This window comes from Cyprinus carpio, chromosome B3 (genome assembly GCF_018340385.1).
Source record: "Cyprinus carpio isolate SPL01 chromosome B3, ASM1834038v1, whole genome shotgun sequence".
NCBI lineage: Eukaryota > Metazoa > Chordata > Actinopteri > Cypriniformes > Cyprinidae > Cyprinus > Cyprinus carpio.
This window is the reverse complement of record NC_056599.1, coordinates 31,195,836-31,216,367: the sequence shown is the minus strand read 5'-3', so window position 1 is coordinate 31,216,367 and position 20,532 is coordinate 31,195,836. Positions and strand designations below refer to the sequence as shown.

The following is a 20,532-nucleotide window of genomic DNA, read 5'->3' as shown; positions in this document are numbered from 1 at the left end:
CCTTCTCAGCCTCTAGTTTGTTTCTGTGCTGGGGAAACACATCCCATGTATTCACTGCTGTGTCACAAAGCTTACCAAACAGAGACTCTTCTGCAGAACAGAGGGGAGTGCAGGCTCATTTATTAATGATGTCCTTGAGGTCCTACCTCAGTGTCCTACGTCCATACTTCTCTTGCTCACTTTTATCTCTTTATATGTATTGTAGAGTTATTTATTAGAAGATATTTCAACATTTTAAAACACATGTCAAATTTAAATAGAATTGTACCACATTAAAAACTTTTCCATACTGCTGTTTTAAAAAAAAAAAATCATGTTTTTTATTTAGCAAAGGTGCAATAAATTTGACCCTTGCAGTTTGCGACAGTAACCAACTTCGTAATGTTACAAAAATGCCTAATTTGAAAAAATCCTCTTCATTAAGTAAATAAGATGAATTAATCATCACATCATGTAATAATGAATGAAAAAATGTAATTTTAGTTGCGTCAATCAATTAAAAAATGTAAATAACGCACAATTTTCTGTAAATTAATCTTAAACGCATCTCACCTAACAGTTAAGTGTTTAATTATACTTTTATATTGTAATAATTTCACATTCAGATCTTCAAATTAATGTAGAAACAACATAAAGTATATTTGGTTTAACGCTGTTAAACAAGAAAAATTTACGCGCCTGCATTAACGCTAATTTTGACAGCATTAGTGCACACACACGCACACACACATTGGAGCAAATCCCTAACTCGTTTTCTTCTTCTCGATCCATCTATCATTCCCTCTTGTCATCGTCTCTCTTTGTCTCTGCACAACAGGCTGTGGACTCACCTGCTCAAATAAAGCTCTCCTGGGCTGGGAATGAAAGCAGGAAATGGTGTCAGCAAATTGTGTCAGCTGTAAAAGTTCTCTTTCAACTGAGCTCTGAAAAAAAAAGGACAGCCCTTCGGAGAGAGGAGAGGAGAGCGTTAGGTTGTTGCTGCCATGAGAGATGACGTCCCCTGATGATATAGCGGTTTAGATCGTTCAACTTAAACTCACTGTTTTTCGACTGGCAAAGTTATCCTTAAAAATGTTTAGTGTTCCAACTTCATTGTCAGAATATTAGCATAGTTTAGATCACCGCACATCAGTTAACATCTATGGATTGTCCATGCTTGCAATCCCTGGGCGGAGCTTTTTTCACATTATTGATAGTCTGCTGGCATGATTTTCATTCGAGTCCCCAGGTCAAAGGCCATCTTTGTAAAGAAACTGCACACCGCGTTTATTACCAATGTCTGTACGCAAAGTGGGGAAAGAGCGAGTAGTGTGCGAGAGAAGGATGCACAGAGAGCCGCCTGGAAAGTGTAGCATCCTAAAAATAGATTCGCGCTCTTTTAAAATGCGCAGCGTGCCCCCCATCCCCCCCCTTCCCCCCTCTCTGTCACCTGCTCCCCCAGAGCATTATTAATCAGGCTATTTATAACTGCGCTTTTTGCGCAGGCAGACTGTGTTCTGTCGCTGCTTGTGTTTAATCTCTTCTGGGAGTGAAAGGGGAGGACGGGGGCGCCGGGGAGGATGAGAGAGATGCGAAGGCTGTAGAGGAAAGCGAGGAAGACAGGGGGAAGGTGTTTGAAGCCAGGAACAGACCCCCTGCTTCACGGTGGAAAATGGGCAGCTATTTCAATACATAGCCGGAAAAAGACAAGGGTAAAAGGCAGTATGAGTTCTTCTTCGGATTTCTTCTTGTTTTTGACCAAAATGTTAAAGAGAATTCCTTAGTGTGATAAACAAACTTCCCATAAGCTGACTCTCCGGATTCTGCCTGTCTGCGTGTGATTGTGGAAGTAGGTGTAGGAGAGTGTTTAGAGGAAATAGGCATCTTGAACCTCAGAATAAAGAATGGACAGATTTACAGACAGCTTTTGTCTGCAGAAATCTTCACCTGTATAGAACTACAATGATAGTAACAAAGCAAAGATCCTCCATTACATGAAAAAATAAATACCCAAGTAAAGAAATCATTATCATGATTAGTTTTAAAGATTATTAAATTTTATTTATATATTTGTCATTTTAGTACTAACGACTGCTTATATGTTAATGCTAATGCTATTATAATAATAATGCTAATAATAGGGCTGTGCAAAATCAAAATCGAATACGATTTTCATGCGCATCTCATCAGTAAAGACGCTCCTGTAATTGTAGTATAATCTCCAGCACGGTGCGTTCAGATCAGGGTTGCCAGGTTTTCACAACAAATCCTGGCCTAGTTGCTTCTCAAAACTAGTCCAAAACTAGCCCAATCGCGTTTCCCAGGAGGTTCCCCCGATAAAATTGCATCCCCGGGTTAAAATATACGTTTTTTGGCAGGGTTGCCTTGGTAAAATTCTCATTTTAGGGGCTAAATATCACGTTATTGGTATTGGGGTCACTTCAACCCGCGGACATGAGCAACACCTTACCACAGACATGTTACCACAGACTTGGCAACATTGGTTCAGGTGGAGCGGCATTTACTACACAGAGCCGTAGTCCACCGACAAGCTACACAAAATCGCTTTCATCAAAATCGAGGAAAGAATCGCCTGCGATTTTAAAATCGAGTTTTGTGTAGACTGGTCAGTGAATTACGGCTCTGTGTAGTAAATGCCAACCATTGTTTGCCAAGTCTGTGGTTGTTTTTTTCTGTCCGCGGGTTGAAGCGACCCCATACCAATACGTGATATTTACCCCTAAAATGTGAGTATTACCAAGGGAACCCTGCCAAAAACGTTTATTTTAACCCCGGGATGCAATTTTTATAGGGGAACCTCCTGGAAATGCCATTGGGCTAGTTTTGGACTAGTTTTGAGAAGCAACTGGGCAGGGATTTTGTTGTGAAAACCTGGCAACCCTGATCTGAAAACACGTGGTGGAGATATACTACTAATTACAGGAGCGTCTTTACTGATGAGATGCGCATGAAAATCACATTCGATTTTTTGCACAGCCCTAGCTAATAATATAATAATAATAATAATAATAATAATAATAATAATAATAATAACAATAATGTTTATTGTGTTTGTTTGTTTGTGTCTGGAAGTGGGCCAGGGTCATTCCAGCTAAATAAACATAAATAACTAATCAGAAAGCTAAATTATAACAATAATAATATTAATGATAATAAGTTATATTTTTTTTAGTTATTGTTAATAAATAAATATCATTATTATTTATTATTGGAAGTTTTTTACTTCATTTACTATTTTTATACACATGACATCAAGCAGTTGTTCATGGTTGAAATGGCACTGAGAATGGGGTGTAAAATAACTAAAAGATTTTTAGTTATTTTTTTATTTAAAAAGTGGCACTCCACTCCAGAGGTGGCATTTGTCGGCCCCATACCTCATCAAGACTTGTTTAAGAAGAGTAATCATAATGAAATTGTTTTGTTGTAAAATACTGTAATTTCTTTCTTTAAAATCAAATGGTTATTGTTACACATATTCACTGTCGATCTAGACAGGGTTTTGCGATTCCCAAACAGTACTGTGTGCTCTAGTCTTACTGTCAGATTCAAACGCGACTGAGCTGGGAATCCATGATTTACAACTGCCCAGCTGCTTATAAACAAACTTCAGCTAACTGCCTGGCAGTGCTAAGGAGATCGAGTGGTGTAGATAAACACACACATATATACAGTACACACACACTGGCACCTTGCTCTTAACACCAGAGACATGGAGTGAGAGGAAGCTATTTCTAGTCCTTCCAGCAGGCGATTAGCATAATCCAGGGAGTAAGATATATACTGATGAAAGGTAAATCTGGCTACTCAAGCATTTTCTGGCCCTCTTCCAGACACTCAATTGATTAGTCCTGCCTGGCTTTTTATCCAAATAACATCACCCAGTTTTACTCTGTCTGTCATCTCTCGTTCCTGTCCTCTTCTCTCTCGCTCACCAAACCTCACCCATAGCTTATGCACACCTTCTTTTATTTTTAATGAGGAGGAGACGCCGCTCTCTCTCTCACTCTCTGTTTTCATCCTGTCAGGTTACAATGCTCTTACCTCGTTTTTAATACATGGTAAGTGCCACTGCAGAAATGGTTTTTGCTTTTTTATGCCTTTCCCTTGGGACACGATTACCATTGTCCTCATTTATGCATCACCTTTAAAAAAAATAAAAATGAGGAAACTGTAATACAACATGGAAAGATGGTGTATATGTATGTGTGCACAAATCATTTGAAAAATGTTATCAGTGAGCTATGTATCTATTGAGTATTTAATTGGTGCATACTTGTACATTTAGATTAGGCTTTTCTGTCATCTAACACTCGAATGTAATCTTAAAGCATTAATAATTTAATTGAAATATTTAGCAAAATCTCTAAAGGATGAATATTCATTTTTTATACTGTACATTATATATATTGTGATGCATACATTTACTTGTATAGAATTGGTTTAGTATTTAGTATTTTATATTTAATTTTTTTTAGACAAAATAATATAGAATTTTAATATCAGTCCTTTAATGTTTAATTCTCGGCTTATTGGTGTTGTCCAGAATTTTAATATCATGCATCCCAAGTTGATATTTTGCATTGAGAGTACCTAAACATACTTATAAAAGTGTTACTTGAGTAGCAAATTTTCAATATTTAAAATTGAATATATATATTTTTTTCTCATTTCCCCATTTATTTATTTGTTACAACATAGATAGTTTTGCGTCTTAAGTAACTTTTTTTACAACCAATTTTGACCAGAAAACAAGACCGAAATACTGATTATATGATTTTTTTACAGTACACATCATGAAAGATTGGCTCTGTTTATATCGGTCTGCGAGTTTGTGTATGTGCACTATGTGTGGGTGCTACAGTGATCAGTCGAGTCTCCGCTTTGGTAAGAGCTCTCTGAGGGAAAATTGCCTGGAAACCCCCTCAGTCTGCCCAACCTCCCACACTGAGGACTTCCTCGAAGACTCCAGTCCCAGAGGAGTACCTCCCCCTTTTCTTTTTTTTGTCCTTCATGTGTTTTTCATCTCCTCCTTTCAACTTAAAAAAAACAGGTTCCTGGATGAGTAACTACCAATTTCGGAGGCGGGTGAATTTAAAATGGACGAGAAAGTTTTGAAAAAGGATAGACATTAGCTGTGACTGAATTGCCGTTTTCTTTGGTTGGACAGGAAGGAGTTGATAGGAAGGTTGTCTTTAATAGTCCCTATGCTTGCTAATTATCACCTCAAAGGATGTTTCCGTAGGTGATGTGTGGAGTCTGTCACATAGATGTTGTGTTTTGGACTGATCTGTGGTGCTGCTGCTGGGTACACTCAGAACGCTAGACGGGGAACAAACACATGTTAACAAAACATTTAATGGCTGTAACCAAGTTTCAGTATTAATAGAGCTAAGGAGTTAGAGTCTAAGGAATGTTTTCACAGTCATAGGTACATTCATATGATCTTTTACCAGAATTGTTTGTTTATTTATTCATTTACCTGGTGTTTTAAAACCATCAATTGCTTCCATACACTCTGGAACTACTCCACTCACTTTGTATTCATTAAATATTTATTTCCTATTCTGTTTTTTGTTTTTGTTTTTACAAAATAGCATATAGACAGACATGAAATCAATTTAAATTTTGCAACAAGGACACCATCAAATTTTGTTTGACTGATTCAGATCCGCTACCTTGTGAGTCTTTTGTGAGTGATTTATTTAAAGAACTGGCTCGTAATTTCATTAATGTACAAATTAAAATTTTGTAATGGACTGTGTAAACAATCAATTAAAAAAAAAATTCTGAAAGGGATAGTTCACACAAAAAATTAACATTCTGTCATTAATTAGCTACTTATCCTCATGTCGTTCCAAACCCTTAAGACCTTTGTTTATCTTCGGAATGGAAAGCCATTATTTTTGTTTTCTTTGCACACAAAAAGTATCCTCATAGCTTCATAACATTACGATTGAAGCACTGATGTCATATGGACTATTTTAACAAGGTCCTTACTACCTTTCTGGGCCTTGAATGTGTCAGTTGTGTTGCTGTCTATTCAGGGTCAGAAAGCTCTCGGATTTCATCAAAAATATCTTGTGTACTGAACATAAATGAAGGTCTTATGGGTTTGGAACGACATGAGGGTGAGTAATTAATGACAGAATTTTCATTTTTGGCTGAAGTTTCCCTTTAATCTGTGAATGAAACAATCACCCATTCTGAATTCAAACTCAAGTACAAACTTAACCTATTATAAACCGAATTCCTCAAATAATAGCTAACCCAAGTTAGCACATGTCAAGGTTTTGTTGTTGCGCATCTGGGTTTGAACGTGATTCTCATGCATGAAAATTACCTGTATTACCTGTATAACGAAATTTGCAAGAAAATCATGACAGCAACTCTACGTTATTTTAGGGTTTTCATTAAGATGTTGATATAACATCTGTTGTTGAGTGTTTCATGATGTTGCCATTTAAGTGAAGTGACGTTACATACAGCCAAGTATGGTGACCCATACTCAGAATTGGTGCTCTGCATTTAACCCATCCAAAGTGCACACACACAGCAGTGAACACACACACACCGTGAACACACACCTGGAGCAGTGGGCAGCCATTTATGCTTCAGTGCCCGGGAGCAGTTGGGGGTTCAGTGCCTTGCTCAAGGGCACCTCAGTCGTGGTATTGCAACGGTACCATTACAATATGGCGGACGGCTTACGTATAGCGGCCCATAGAAACAGTCGCTAATGAGGCATCTACGTATATATCTATGGTAGTAACAGTATCGTTTAGTCTTCTAGTCTCGCATTGTAAATCAGATTACAGTGTTTTACGCAGCTTGTTTTATTTTTGCATGCAGCCCCTGAAGCCCATATTGCCTTAGTATTATTTTTCAATACCCATCTTTAAAATTTTAGCACTTGTGCTTCATTAGCTAAAGTTTTGAGTCATTTGTTGCAGACACCGTTGAACTTTATATATGGGAAGCACCCTGTTCTTCTCCTGGAAGACTACAAGGTGTCTGGGGAAATCTATGCTAAGCTCATCTGGTCAGTAACAGGAGCGGTAGCCCTGGTGACCTCGGCTGGCCAAGCTCTGACGTCAAAGGCTTGACACAGTCAATCGGCCCGAGGGTGCGAGGAAGGTTATATTTAGCCCTGACTGATAAAGGGGGAGTAATCTGATTTTCATGTAAGCCGAACGCTTCCGCCAGGCATCCAGCGAAGAAACCGGATCATTAGCATGTTGGTAAACTTTAGCCGATGCTGGGAGGGCGAGCCGGGTGACGGTAGAGGCTGAGTGACATGTGGGTTAATGTGTTCTCAATGGTGAGGGGCCCCCGCATAGTGCTATCCTACCTCACACTTGAGCTCCCTGCAGACTCAAGGACACCCTGATGACTCTTTGGCGTTTGAAGAGACAAAGTATAGCTTTGTGCTATCTTAAGTGATGTGCCAATATTTAGCATTAAAGTAAAAATTACATTAGTATACACCAATTCAAGAATTTAAAGTACTTCACTGCCATTGAAAGAATGAATTGTTTGGCTGTCCAATTCACAGAGCATCTTGTCCTAAATAGTATGCAAGATTTAAATTAACCCATTTCAAATCATTTATGATGAAAAAAAAATTGCATCAGTAATGGCCAGGTAATGTTGTTTTTGTAGTGTAAAAATGTTTTTTGCGTAAGTATTGCCTCAAATTGGTTATTTTTTTATCTATTTACATATATCATTTAAAGTGTTGATGGTGATGAAGGTAATGAATTATGCTAGATGCTAACTAGGGCTGTCACAATGCATTTATGAATTTGTTGTGCTGGGTCACATATAATCTTTTGAAATAACTGACAAAATTTCTAGCAATTTCATCATAGTTTGTAATTATAGGTCTAAAACATATCATGCAAGTCGATCCAAAAAAGTTAGTGTTAGGGATCACAAAAGTACATAATTCCTAGTCTAACACAGAGTTAGTTTATTTATCAGCCCAAAAAAATATTTTACAGAAAGCAATTCATAGATAATTCCTCAAATTACTCAATATTGTTGATCAAACCCATAAAGTGCCAGGCAAATCTTCAAAACTGGTCTTGGAGTAAGAGGCAAACCCTTTTTGTTCCCCAGCACCTTTGAAATGTGCTACTTTGATTCGCACTAAGGTTCGGAAACTGTTATGACCTGGTCGTCTTTAATGGGAGCGCCTTGTTTCCCTGACTGAATGCTTTTAGAGAGAGCTTAAACTAACTTGTGCAAGAGGCAGAAAATACATCGCTATCCCCATGACAACTCATTAATGCCACCTTAAATGCAGTGAAACTAAAAAGACTATGTGAGGAGGGAAAAACAAGTAACACCAACAAAAGCAGAAATGATGGGTTTGTAGGGCCTTTTTTTATAAATCACTTGTGCCAAAAACATTTGCTGAGAAGCTTTGGGAAGCTCAGGTTTTAGGGTGGTGGTGCTATTGGAAATATCAGAGATGGAGAAAAAGTAATTGGTTGGACTGCTTTTTAGAACAAGCCTCAGGACATCACCTTGGTTTCCCCACTAGTTTATATAACTGCATGCCCTCTTCACCAGTACAGAGCCCTTTCCATAAGGCCGGCCTTGGCTGTTACTTTTCCCTCATGACTGTTGCCCTTTTACACACTTAACTCAAACCAACTTATTTTTCTGTGATGTGCTTCCTCCATGAAGCTGGTTTGGCTCAGTTGGATGAATTCCCAACTGGCTCGTGATACAAAAGACAGCAGCGTCCACTAGCCTGTCGACATTTGAGCCCACACACTTGGTTACGGTAACATGGGCAGACACAGACAAATGTCAGCCCAACATTTGCAGATGCATCGTACATGAACTATATAGTACTGTCTCAATTGCAAATGCACCCACGGCCTTTCCTTATGTAACTGTGTGCTCTAAACTGATTGTAAGTTTATGTGTCAACATGCTATTTTAAGTAGTACTAGCAGAGAGGTTGAGGAAAAGGTGTTTGAAAACCATGCAGAGGTGACCCCCTACAAAATAAAAATGCAACTGTTATGTATATATACATACACACAGATTGCTCCGGTCTTCAGTGTCACATGATCCGTCAGAAATCATTCTAATATGCTGATTTGCTGCTCAAGAAACATATCTCAGTATTATCAATGTTTAAAAAAGTTATGCTGCTTAATATTTTTTTTTTTGAAACCGTGATACTTCGTATAGGCACTTACAGTGTTACAAAAGATTTTTGTCACTTTTGATTAATAAAAATTATTCATAAAGTAATAATAAATGTCTTCATTTCTTTCAAAGAAATATTTCTGAGCTGAAAGTATTTAATGTTGAATTTTAAAGATTTTTTTTGTTTCATTTTGGTACTAAATTAGGTCCTGAAGCAGTCCAGTTTGTCCTTCAAAATCTCTATGATATAGTTGTCACATACATTGTGTATGTATATAGAGAGAAGATATTCATTGTTACCTTAAATAAACACACATTGTTTTTTCTTCCACTTGCAAGGTACGTTTTAGCCTAATATCTTTTACACTGTTCACAGATCAGCCTGTTAGCTTAGCATCTTAGTAACCAATAGCCTTTGATTTGGCCTTCTGCAAAATAATTTAACCTTGTATGTTAGCATACCATAAACGCTTTAGCCTGCTAACCTAGCATTTATAGGGCCCTATGAATTCGGTTTTATTTTTTCCCAAATTCCATTTTTTTTTTTTTATATTTACATTTTTGTTCTAATGGTTAAATAATAATAATAATAATAATAATAATAATAATAATAATAAAAACATGTTTAACTGAAATCATGAAACTTGCACATTTTAACAGGAATTTAGTAAAAGTCTAAACAAAAATAATATTTTAAGACCTTATGAAGTTTTTTTTAACCAAATTATTTGTCTTCCATTAATTTTCTGGATTCAATGTTAATGATTACATTAAATTTTAAGAATTTAATTTAATAATAATTTTTATTTTAAAAATTGTTTGTTTTTTAGTTTATTTATTAATATTTTCTGAAATACTGTGTTGTGTATTTAAATTTTTTCTGGTAAATAAATTCTGGTAAATAATTCTCTAGTAAATATTCCTTAAAAAATAACATTTTAATAATTTTAATAGTAGTAGTAGTAGTACTATCATTACATTAAGTAATATATTTGTCACAGTTTCTTCAAGTTAAACCGAACTTTTATTTTGACGGGCTGCTGTAAATACTTTTACATTTTACGTTTTTTTTTTTTAATTCAAATTAAATGGTAAAATGCTCCTAAAGGGACTCTCAGAGCAGCTCCAGAGATTATGTTTTTGTGTTCATGTACTCATATGTTGAGGCTGAAAACACTGCAGGCATCACAAGTGCGCTTCAGTATGTGTATAGTAAACAAAACCGCATGTCTGCGCCATTCATTCACACAGAGACACGCAGAACATGCAGGATTCATATTCGAATGCCATTTTTGTGGCTTAATATTCACAGACACTAGTCCATATAATGTTTTGATTTAATTATACTGACCGCGCTAGTTTTGATTTATTCCTCAAAAATTTGGCATATTCCATGACATTCCATGTTATACAGTAAATAACATTTTAATTACTGGATTCTGTCAAACTGTTAATCGCAATTAATCGCATCCAAAATACAAGTTTTTGTTTACATAATATATGTGTGTGTGTTGTGTATGTTTGTTATGTATATATAAATACACACACATGCATGCATATATTTAAGAAAAATATTTTATGTTCATATATTAAATATATTTATATATAATATAAAATATATTAATATAAATATACATGGAAATATATTTTCAAAATATATACTGTATGTAGGTGTATTTATTTATGCATAATAAATATAAACAGTACACACATATATTATGTAAACAAAAATTCTATTAATTGTTTGACAGGACTACTATAAAGGCATTATTCTTTTCTACTGTTTGTTACTTGTAGTTAAAACTACTACAAAAAGATAAAAGGTAAGGGTGTTTTAAATATGTAGAAGAACATTTCGTGGTGCATGAATTATACGCATCATTTTTAAGGTTTAATGGGTTATCATAATTGTAATGACTCTCTTATTGACTGTCTCTGTCTCTCCAGCAGTGGATGTGAAGACCTTGCTCCCCTCTGGGATGCAGAGTCCGGTGGGAGGTGGAGGAGATCAGGGCGGAGGCAGCGGAGGGCCAGTGGACCTGCGTACGGACCCGCGTCTGAGTGCGCTAAGCACGGTGGACCCGGGGCTGAGGGAAAAACAGCTGCAGCACGAGCTGCTCTTGCTCAAACAACAACAAGAGCTGCAGAAACAGCTGCTGTTCGCCGAGTTCCAGAAGCAGCACGAGGTTTTGACGCGCCAACATGAAGTGCAGCTACAGGAACATCTGAAGGTATGGCCCTTTCTGTCCTCTCTGTACACATCATCTCCTTGAACTTTGATTCTTGACTTCTGAACTCTTTCTAAACAGCAACAGCAGGAGATCCTTGCCGCAAAGCGTCAGCAGGAGCTGGAGCAGAAGAGGAAGTTGGAACAGCAGCGTCACGAAGAGATGGAGAAGCAGAGACTGGAGCAACAGCTCATCATGCTGCGGAACAAAGAGAAAGGCAAAGAGAGTACGTATCGCTCCATTAATCCATCCATTATATGCACTACAAAAGATCTACAGTGAACTCGTTTCACGGCACGGTTGCCGCTCATCATTTCCTGCTGCTTACTGCTTCTGATTGCGAATACCAAAAATCCAATATTCAAAATTCACTTTAAACCTTTTGGTTGAATGAATAATCACCTTGCTGAGCAGTACATAGTTAATGTTTATTGTTGTTTGCTGCTATAATTACACACTGTCATGGATCCCTTGAAGTACTTTAAGCACAGTAGGAACAAATTGCTCTATTATTTCTCGTCAAAAACTCAAAAACGACACAATGCAGAACTAGGTATATTGCACCACAAAATTAACATATTAAATCATTTTCAAAACCTAATAAGCTGCCTACATAGTATCCTATAGTAACCTCATAAGTGCACACATAGGCAGCTATTATGTGCAGCACTCACATGACTAAATACCAGTAGGGTTTTATGTTAGCATGTTACTAAGCTAACAATCTGGAAGATAATGTATGGTAATTTCACTATAATAAAAAAAAAAATATATATATATATATATATATATATATATATATATATATAATATATATATATATATATATAAACAGTTTTGTTTACTATTTGTTTTTTGTTATTGGATCAGTTATACAGTACAGTTCAAAAGTTTGGTATCGGTAATTTTATTTGTTTTTATTCATTTATTGAAAATACTTTGTACTTTTATTGAGCTCGGACAAAATGAATTGATCAAAAGTGACAGTAAAGACATTTGTAATGTTACAAAATATTTATTCTTCAAATAAAGTTTGTTTAATCATGTCCTATTTATTCATATCTCAATTTGCACAAAAATATTAACAGAAATCCAAACATTGATATTGATGTCATGCAATGGCTGCAGAAAATTTAGCCTTGAAATCAAAGGAGTAAAATGCATTTTTAAATTTAATTTCAAATAGAAAACTTATTTGAGATTGTAATACTATTGACTGTTTTTACTCTATTTTTGATCACAATTTAGCTTTGATATCAAAGGAATAAATACAATTTTAAAATCTTAATATACACACAGATAAAGACACAGATGTCTATATGTATTTATGATGTCCTTTGACTCTGTTCTCAGGTGCTATCGCCAGTACTGAGGTCAAACTGAAGCTGCAGGAGTTCCTGTTGAGCAAAAAGGAACCCGGCCCCGGTGGACTCAATCATTCCTTCCCCCAGAAGTGCTGGTGAGAGAAAGTCCATATCGCTCAGCTTTCTTCTGGGCTGGTAAACCCAATTCAAAGTGCACCTTTTCAACTATTTTTAAACTTAGTTAATATATCAAAGACAGGTTCAATGTGCACTATTTCCCTGCAGTATGATGTAAAATGAATTCATTCATAGCATGATCAAACTGATATTGCATCATGCCACATTATGCTGAAAGTTTATGGGTCTCATTTGAATTATGATGGATGAGTCTTTGTAATGGACCGTGTTTGTTTTTTTAGGGGGGCTCACCACACATCCCTGGAGCAGAGCTCCCCTCCACAGAGCAACACGCCGGGCACGCCGCCCTCCTACAAACTCCCCTCACTGTTAGGGTCCTATGAAGGCAAGGATGACTTCCCTCTCCGTAAGACTGGTGAGTAGCCTTCTTGTTTATATAAAATAAACTGTTGCTTAACTGTGTAAATGTTACACTGCAATTCCGTAGGATTTTTTGGTAATTAAATGAATACTTAGCTTGGATGCATTACATTTATCAAAAGGGACATTAAAGACAATTATAATAAAACAAAAATTTTTTATTTCAAACAAATGCTGATTTTTTGAACTCTCTGTCTATTTACTGGTAACTTTCTATGATCAATTTACCGGTAAACACAATCCTTTTACTGTTTTGCAAGCACTTGTGTTTCCTCTGGGAAAATGCAAATGTAGTTATTTCTGTTATCTTAATGAATTGTTGAAATGAGTTATAGCTAAGTGACATTGACGCTGCATTATAAACCATCAGTGGATTGAATAAGCCAATGCATGAGTGTTTGCATGTAAATTTTAGATGATTATTTTCGTTCTGTGCATGAATGACGCTGTTCTGGAGTCACCAGCGGTTTTGTGTGGAGAAGTTTGAGCTGTTTTACACTGCAGAGGTGTCACAGAAGATGCAAGGGTGTGTGTGTGTAGGGATGAAGTGAGGAGTCTGCAGGTGTGAGTCATAATGCGTCATCAGAACAGCGGACCTACACACAAACACACTTCACAGCACTGTTACTTTAATACCGTTGAGATACTATTATAGTTTTTATTAATAATCAACCCAGTTCTTTGTTTTCATTTTAATCTTAGTTAAAATTAGTAATTGTAATTTTTTTGTCTTTTATATATATATATATATATATATATATATATATATATGGTTCTAGGTAACTATAATAACATTGCATATTATTAGCTATATTAGAAAATCGTTTTCATACAAAAATAATTATATATATTATTGCCTACCTTGCAATTTAACCCTAACCTGGTGCCTGCTGCCATTACACAGATTCATTTCTGACATGTTTTCCACTATATTTGTGAGGGTTTTTTCAAAGTACTGCTGGTCATCTGCTGTTCACTCTTATAGCCGCCAGCCATACTCCTAAACTCCCACACAGATTTAGTGAGTTTGTTCCCCACACACACACACACACACACACACACACACACACACACACACATCTGCTATCTGCTTTTTACACACTGCTATCTTTTAAACTGTCACACCCACGCTGCTTTACAAAGCTCTCTATAATAGAACTACACACATATACCATCCGGAGGATAGGAAGATTCACACACACACACACACACACACACACACACACACACAAACACACACACGTGCCCTCTAGCTTGGACTTCTACACACTGATAAAGAAATCGCAGATGGGTCTGTTACCGTGAGCCAAGCGCTTACTCTATATTACCACTGTTATGGCAACACCACATCAATCTCCTTACATAACGTGCCCTCAGTGTGTGTCTTTCCATCCCGTCCCCTCCCCCTCGTCTCACACTTTTATTTTAGATCTAATTAAATCCATACTAAAGTCACTGATAGCATTAGAGGCTAAAGTCCTTTCTGCTCTTTATGCCCAGTGTGGCTCTGACGCACAAAGGGGCCCAGAAAAACACATAGGGCTCGGTCAAGCAGCTTTACACAAATTGCCCCAATTTCTTTCTTATTTTCTCTTTCAAATCCCTTTTTACTTCATTTAGTTTAATTTGGCCCGGCGTCTCCGGAATCAACAAGAGATAAAATCGGCACGCTGTAAATATAACTTTTATCTATAGCTCATTTTGTGTGTGTGTGAGAGTGTATGAGAGAAAGAGATATGGGCATGGATGGGCGGTTGCTGTCCATGGTCCTGATGCACAAGAGCGACAGATGCTAACCCTCATTAGTTGTTCTTATTAAGTGAAACATGACTATTGTAAATGCTCATACGTAGGGTGGAGGGTTTTTGAACTTTGCTTTGATATCTCAAATCATGCTGGGTTTGCTCTTACTTTTCTAAGTGATTGAATCGTTTTCTTTCTCTCTTCTGTTCAGCCTCTGAGCCCAATCTGAAGGTACGTTCACGGTTAAAACAGAAGGTGGCTGAGAGGAGGAGCAGCCCACTTCTTAGACGGAAAGATGGTACTGTGATCAGCACCTTCAAGAAAAGGGCGATTGAGATCTCAGGTAAACCATGTGTGCGAATGCAGAACTGTTTGCATAACCTCATGAGTATTGAAACAGAATACTCAAAAAACTACTCTTTCTGGCTCAAAATTTTTTATGCTAAGCACTTTCCAAATACGATGATCTTTCTTTGACAGATCCCCTGTTTTAAAGTGTAAAGGCATCTAAATATATTTTAGTAAAAAATATATATTTGGGAAAAGTATTTACATTATATTTATAAATAGTGTGCATCGGATACAAGTGGGCATTTGTATCGTGATGCATAATTTCTAACATTTCCTTTGGTAAAAAACAATTTATTTATATATAATTATTTATAAGAGACCAATAATTTGTGACTAATAATTTATATGTAGATTGATTTCTCCTCTCTAAAAAAGCACGTTCTCTCATCACCGCTATAGCTATGCATCAGGATGCGTATCGCATTGGCCATAGTTATAGAGATGCTAATATATATGTGTATGTGTGTGTTTGTGTTTGTGTTCAGTTTGTGATAGGGGCGCATAAGTATCTTTAAAATGTAATATGGAAAATATTTGCTTTCTACTATGACACTATAACAATGCATATTTATAATAATGCAAGTTTTTCTGCACAATTCTGTAAATTTGGCATTATTGTGTAAATTTGAACTTATTTATATATACTTATTTTTATACTTTTTAGTAAGACTAAAAGAAAACTTTATTATTAAAATAATAATATAAATTCAATAAAATAAACATTAGTTGTGCCTTAAGCTTCCCAAAACAGTTTATATGGAAGATGTAATCCTTCATATATCAGCACCTGAGTTGTGTTCAAATAAGCCTGTTAAAAAAACTGCTGTCAGATGTGTGAAGATTTGCAAACAGAAGTAATGAACACATGGGTATTGTGTGATTCCTGTGCTGTTAAAATAACTGCAGCTTGAAGGAAGGGAACAGTTTAACATCCTGCTGATACATTAAAAATGGTTTAATAAAATCACATAATATTGTGAAATCATCAGCTATATTTTCTAATGATGCAGCTAAAATGATTCAGTGTCCTCTATGTGCAGCAGTGCTCCGTGTGTGTGTGTGTGTGTGTGTGTGTCTATGTCCAGCACCACTCCTTGTGTGTGTGTGTGTGTTTCAGTGTCCTCTATGTGCAGCAGTGCTCCTGGCTCGGGTCCCAGTTCTCCGAACAGCTCTAACTGTGCCATTGCCGAGAATGGCTCCAGCGGATCCGTCCCAAACATCCACGCTGAGGTGAGAGACTTGCCCCCTACACGCTTGCCTCTCTTCTGCTCTCGCACTCCCCTCGCTTCTCAATAGGTTAGTGATGAAAAAAGACACAATAAATTGGCTTCACCTAGATAATGACACTGTTTCTATGGAAACAATCTATCGTACAGAGCCTTGTGATGGCCTGGGATAACACTGGTATGCTAATCTCGAAAAAAAAACACATGTTCCGAGAGCCAGTCTTGTATTGAGTTGTATCTGTAGGCTCAAGAATGGCCACAGCTGCTCTGGATGGACAGCAGGAATCTGCCCGGGGTCAACCCTGCATGCTAAGCAGCTACCCTTGAGGATCACCTTAACCTTGAGAGCCAGAGAGAATGAAATTGTATGTGCTCATGCCACAAAGGGCTTGAAGCTGTATGAACGCTGAATTTGAATGAGCCAGTTTGTGTTTAATTTTGGATGACCAGCATATTAAATGCAAAACAAAACATGGCAGCACAAATTCTTACTATTATCTAGTTGTAACTTGCTTATTAGAATGCCTATTATTAACCTATTATTAGTAGTATTTATGAAGCACATATTCTGACCATATTCTACGTCCCTAATCATACCCAATACCTACTTAACTACTACCTTACTATTAATAAGAAGCAAATTAGCAGTTTGAGGCAAAAGTCATAGTTAATGGTTTGTTAATAGAGAGAGTTGGACCTTAAAACAGAATATAAACAAACAAATAACTATTTTTATTGTAATAACTTAAAAAAAAATTATATATATAATTTGTATTTTTATGTATATATAATTAGATTTTTTTAAAGGTAATACCATGTGGTTATTTCTAATATTAAAATTTACAGATAATATTTTAAAATAATTAGATTTTTTTAAAGGTAATACCATGTGGTTATTTCTAATATTAAAATTTACAGATAATATTTTAAAATATATATTAATATTTTTATTTTTAATAATTATAATAATATGTATGTATGTTTTTCATTTTTGTCAATGAATGTTGTGATATGTATTTTTACCATATATACAATTACTCATAATGTGATGTATGCTTGTGGTTATGCCATCCTTATTGCAGTCCATATTTACATTTTGGGGAATTTTACATGCTTCCTGAAGAAGTTGGATGACATTCTCTTTTTTTCTAAAAAAAACAGTTTTGCTAGCGGTACATAATGTGTTGAGTCTTGACTATGTGCTCTGTTTTCTTAAAGGGTGGAAAACATTTGATTTTAGCATCCCTTTGTATAGTATCTTTTAACACGTTAGGTTATTGCCAGTAGATGTGATGAGGATGAAGTGTGCTGGAGTTTGTCTCATCAACCAGAGAAAAAAAAAATCCCTTCAAATTGGCGCCAGTGGAGATGACTTAAGAATCACCTCATTAGCTCTGTCCGGCATGCAAAGGCTGCATACCACTCCCCAAAAATAGTCTTAGATTGCTATTCCAGAGCCTCTGTAGCCTAGCAGTACAGCTTCGAGAGAAGTGATGGATAAATGTGAAGTAGAATAGAATGCTGACATCATCTCTGCTGCAGGTAGGGCGCTCTGCCACGGCTTTGTCTTTTTCTTCCTCGTCTTTTCGTAGTGTTACATTAGTAGAGTCAGAGTGAGAATGACGTACATTGTACGAACAACTTATAATGAAAGGCTTAAATTGGGTCTTCGGGGATGAATAAACGTTGCCTTGTAAAGCAGATCCATTAGTTTTTGTTCTTTGGCTTTGAAAATGGCTGCGCTCCAAGTATAGGGTCAGATGATGGGATTACCAGTACTCACAAACACCTCCGTATTTCTCACATAGCTTTCTTTTGGGACATTTTTTCAGTCTTTAGAAATTAGAAAAAAAATAAAAATATCCTTATGACTGCTTAGCTCATTTCTTTAACATGGCAACTAGAACTGTTGTCTTCTTCAAGTGGCGCTCATCCAGTCCCGAATACAGAGAATCCATTCCCACATGCTGCTTTGCTCGTCACAACTTAGTAAGGATTTCCAAAGAAGAATGCTTTCAAGTGATCAAGTCAAGCTAAAACTACTTGTCTGGGATGCCTTCCTGAGATAAAACGGATTCTTTGTGCTGTTTGAAGTGTACATCTTGAAATATAGGTCTGCTGTTTGTCCCTTGGGGACTCACGTCTTTCTCTCCTTTTCTGTTTCAGCAGCAGTTGCGTTCTCTGCATCAGTCTTTGACTGGAGATGGGACACCGAGTCCTCTTAGCCTCTACACCTCTCCATCTCTGCCCAACATCTCTCTTGGACTGCCTGCCAACGCGCACATCACGGTGAGTGTCCTCAGCTAAAGCCTAGTGGCTTCGTGATGGTGATTCAGAGTTAGCAAGTGGTGTAGGCTGAACCCTGGTGGGCTTGCTAGATCATTAGGAAGCTTTTACCCTAGAGCTTTTGATCTGGACTCAAGAGTTTGATTGATGTGAAAGTGTTTTTCAGAAGATGCACACCATTGATCCAAACCCTAGTCCTTTCTCGGGTACAGTTCATGTGAACTACACTACAGTTGGTTTGAATGCTATTTGTCCTAAATTGCAGAAGTGAACCACTTTTGATGATGCCTAATTTGCATCTTTGCACACTCCTGGTCACAATTATAGTATAAAGCATGGGAGTACAGTCCTTCTCTGAAAAGGCCACGGTCCTGCAGAGTTTACCTTCAATCCTAATTAATCACATTTGAACAGAGCTAATCAAGGTTTTCAGGGTTACTTGAAATTTCCATGTAGGTGTGTCGGGACATGTTGGAGCTACACTCTGCAGGACACTGGCCCTCCAGGAGCCGGATTGGACACCTCTGGTATAAAACAAGCTCTCACATTGGTGACCCAAAAGTACACTGTGAAAGCAGAGCAGCAGGGCATTAGAAGGGGATGGAATCAAACTGGTTCTGGTTTGAACCAAACAATCAAACCCAGTGAGAAAACAGCCTTGTAGGCTTTGGTACCTTGGTTGCAGCTTTAAGCAGCTCAGTGTTCCCAAGTCTGCAGAATAAATTCTTTTCTCCTCTACTCTAGGCTCCTCAGAAACTCAGTGCCCAGCAGGAGGCAGAGCGGCAGACAATCCAGAGTTTGCGTCAAGGTGGGGCACTGACAGGGAAGTTCATCAGCACATCGTCCCTGCCGACGTGCCTTCCCACCGGGGCACCCCATGACCCCGAGCCCCCTTCCGCTTCTAATAGCCACAGTAGCCATTCCTCGCTGCTCCAGCACGTCCTACTGCTAGAGCAGGCTCGTCAACAGAGCGCACTTCTTACAGGTACACATAAATTCATACTATACAGTCAGGTTACCCTCAATGCACTGCAAAAAGCTAAAAATGCATAAATGTGCATGTTGTATGTAAATGTACGTGCGTCAGTGCCTTAAGGCAAGAAACATACTTTACACAAGTCTGCAGATTTTGGGTGATATACTGGTAGACACGATTAACCGGTAGAAATATGTCAACCAGTCAAGATTTTCAACTATCGTCTCTATCGCATTTACACGTTCATGTGACATTGCTGTGCTACGTGGTCACAAAAATGTAAGGTTTACATGTGATTTTAAGCATTGCTGTTTAAAAACAAGTGACTTTAAGCAGTTGAAATGCAATCAGCAGCGAAAGAGAACTCATTTTGTTGTATTTGTGCAGTCTGAGAGACTGTTTCTGAGCGCTATCAGAGAGGCACATACAGTACGTGAAGTGCTGTTTTTGGCTCTTTATAGGCCTTGAACGGTTAAATATACTTTTAGGTGTTAAAATGCCTGTGTATCCATGTAAACACAGTAATTAAGGTTTTAAGTGAAAGCAAACAGCTGATAAAGAAAACACAGGTGTAACAGTATATTCTATACAGGTAGCTCTTAAAGTGACAGCAGTCTAATAATGCGACAATCATGTTAAATTAAACAACAAAAAGAGTCTAAATCACTTTTTTAACTTTAATAAGAAGAAAT

At 37.1% G+C, this 20,532-nt stretch overlaps 1 protein-coding gene across 11 annotated transcripts in view; it reads left to right on the top strand.

The window, feature by feature from the left end:
• Positions 1-20,532, top strand: part of LOC109055896 (histone deacetylase 5-like) — an 85,152-nt gene that overhangs the window by 46,090 nt on the left and 18,530 nt on the right. For 4 of the 11 annotated variants that reach the window (XM_042720758.1, XM_042720762.1, XM_042720760.1 and 1 more), the window contains 8 exons: positions 11,116-11,399; positions 11,478-11,622; positions 12,750-12,855; positions 13,120-13,253; positions 15,213-15,344; positions 16,470-16,582; positions 18,745-18,867; positions 19,609-19,849. In XM_042720758.1, the coding sequence (XP_042576692.1) occupies positions 11,116-11,399; positions 11,478-11,622; positions 12,750-12,855; positions 13,120-13,253; positions 15,213-15,344; positions 16,470-16,582; positions 18,745-18,867; positions 19,609-19,849 (1,278 nt within the window). The remainder of the gene's footprint in view (positions 1-11,115; positions 11,400-11,477; positions 11,623-12,749; positions 12,856-13,119; positions 13,254-15,212; positions 15,345-16,469; positions 16,583-18,744; positions 18,868-19,608; positions 19,850-20,532) is intronic. The other 7 variants (XM_042720759.1, XM_042720761.1, XM_042720755.1 and 4 more) reach the window with 5 other exon arrangements.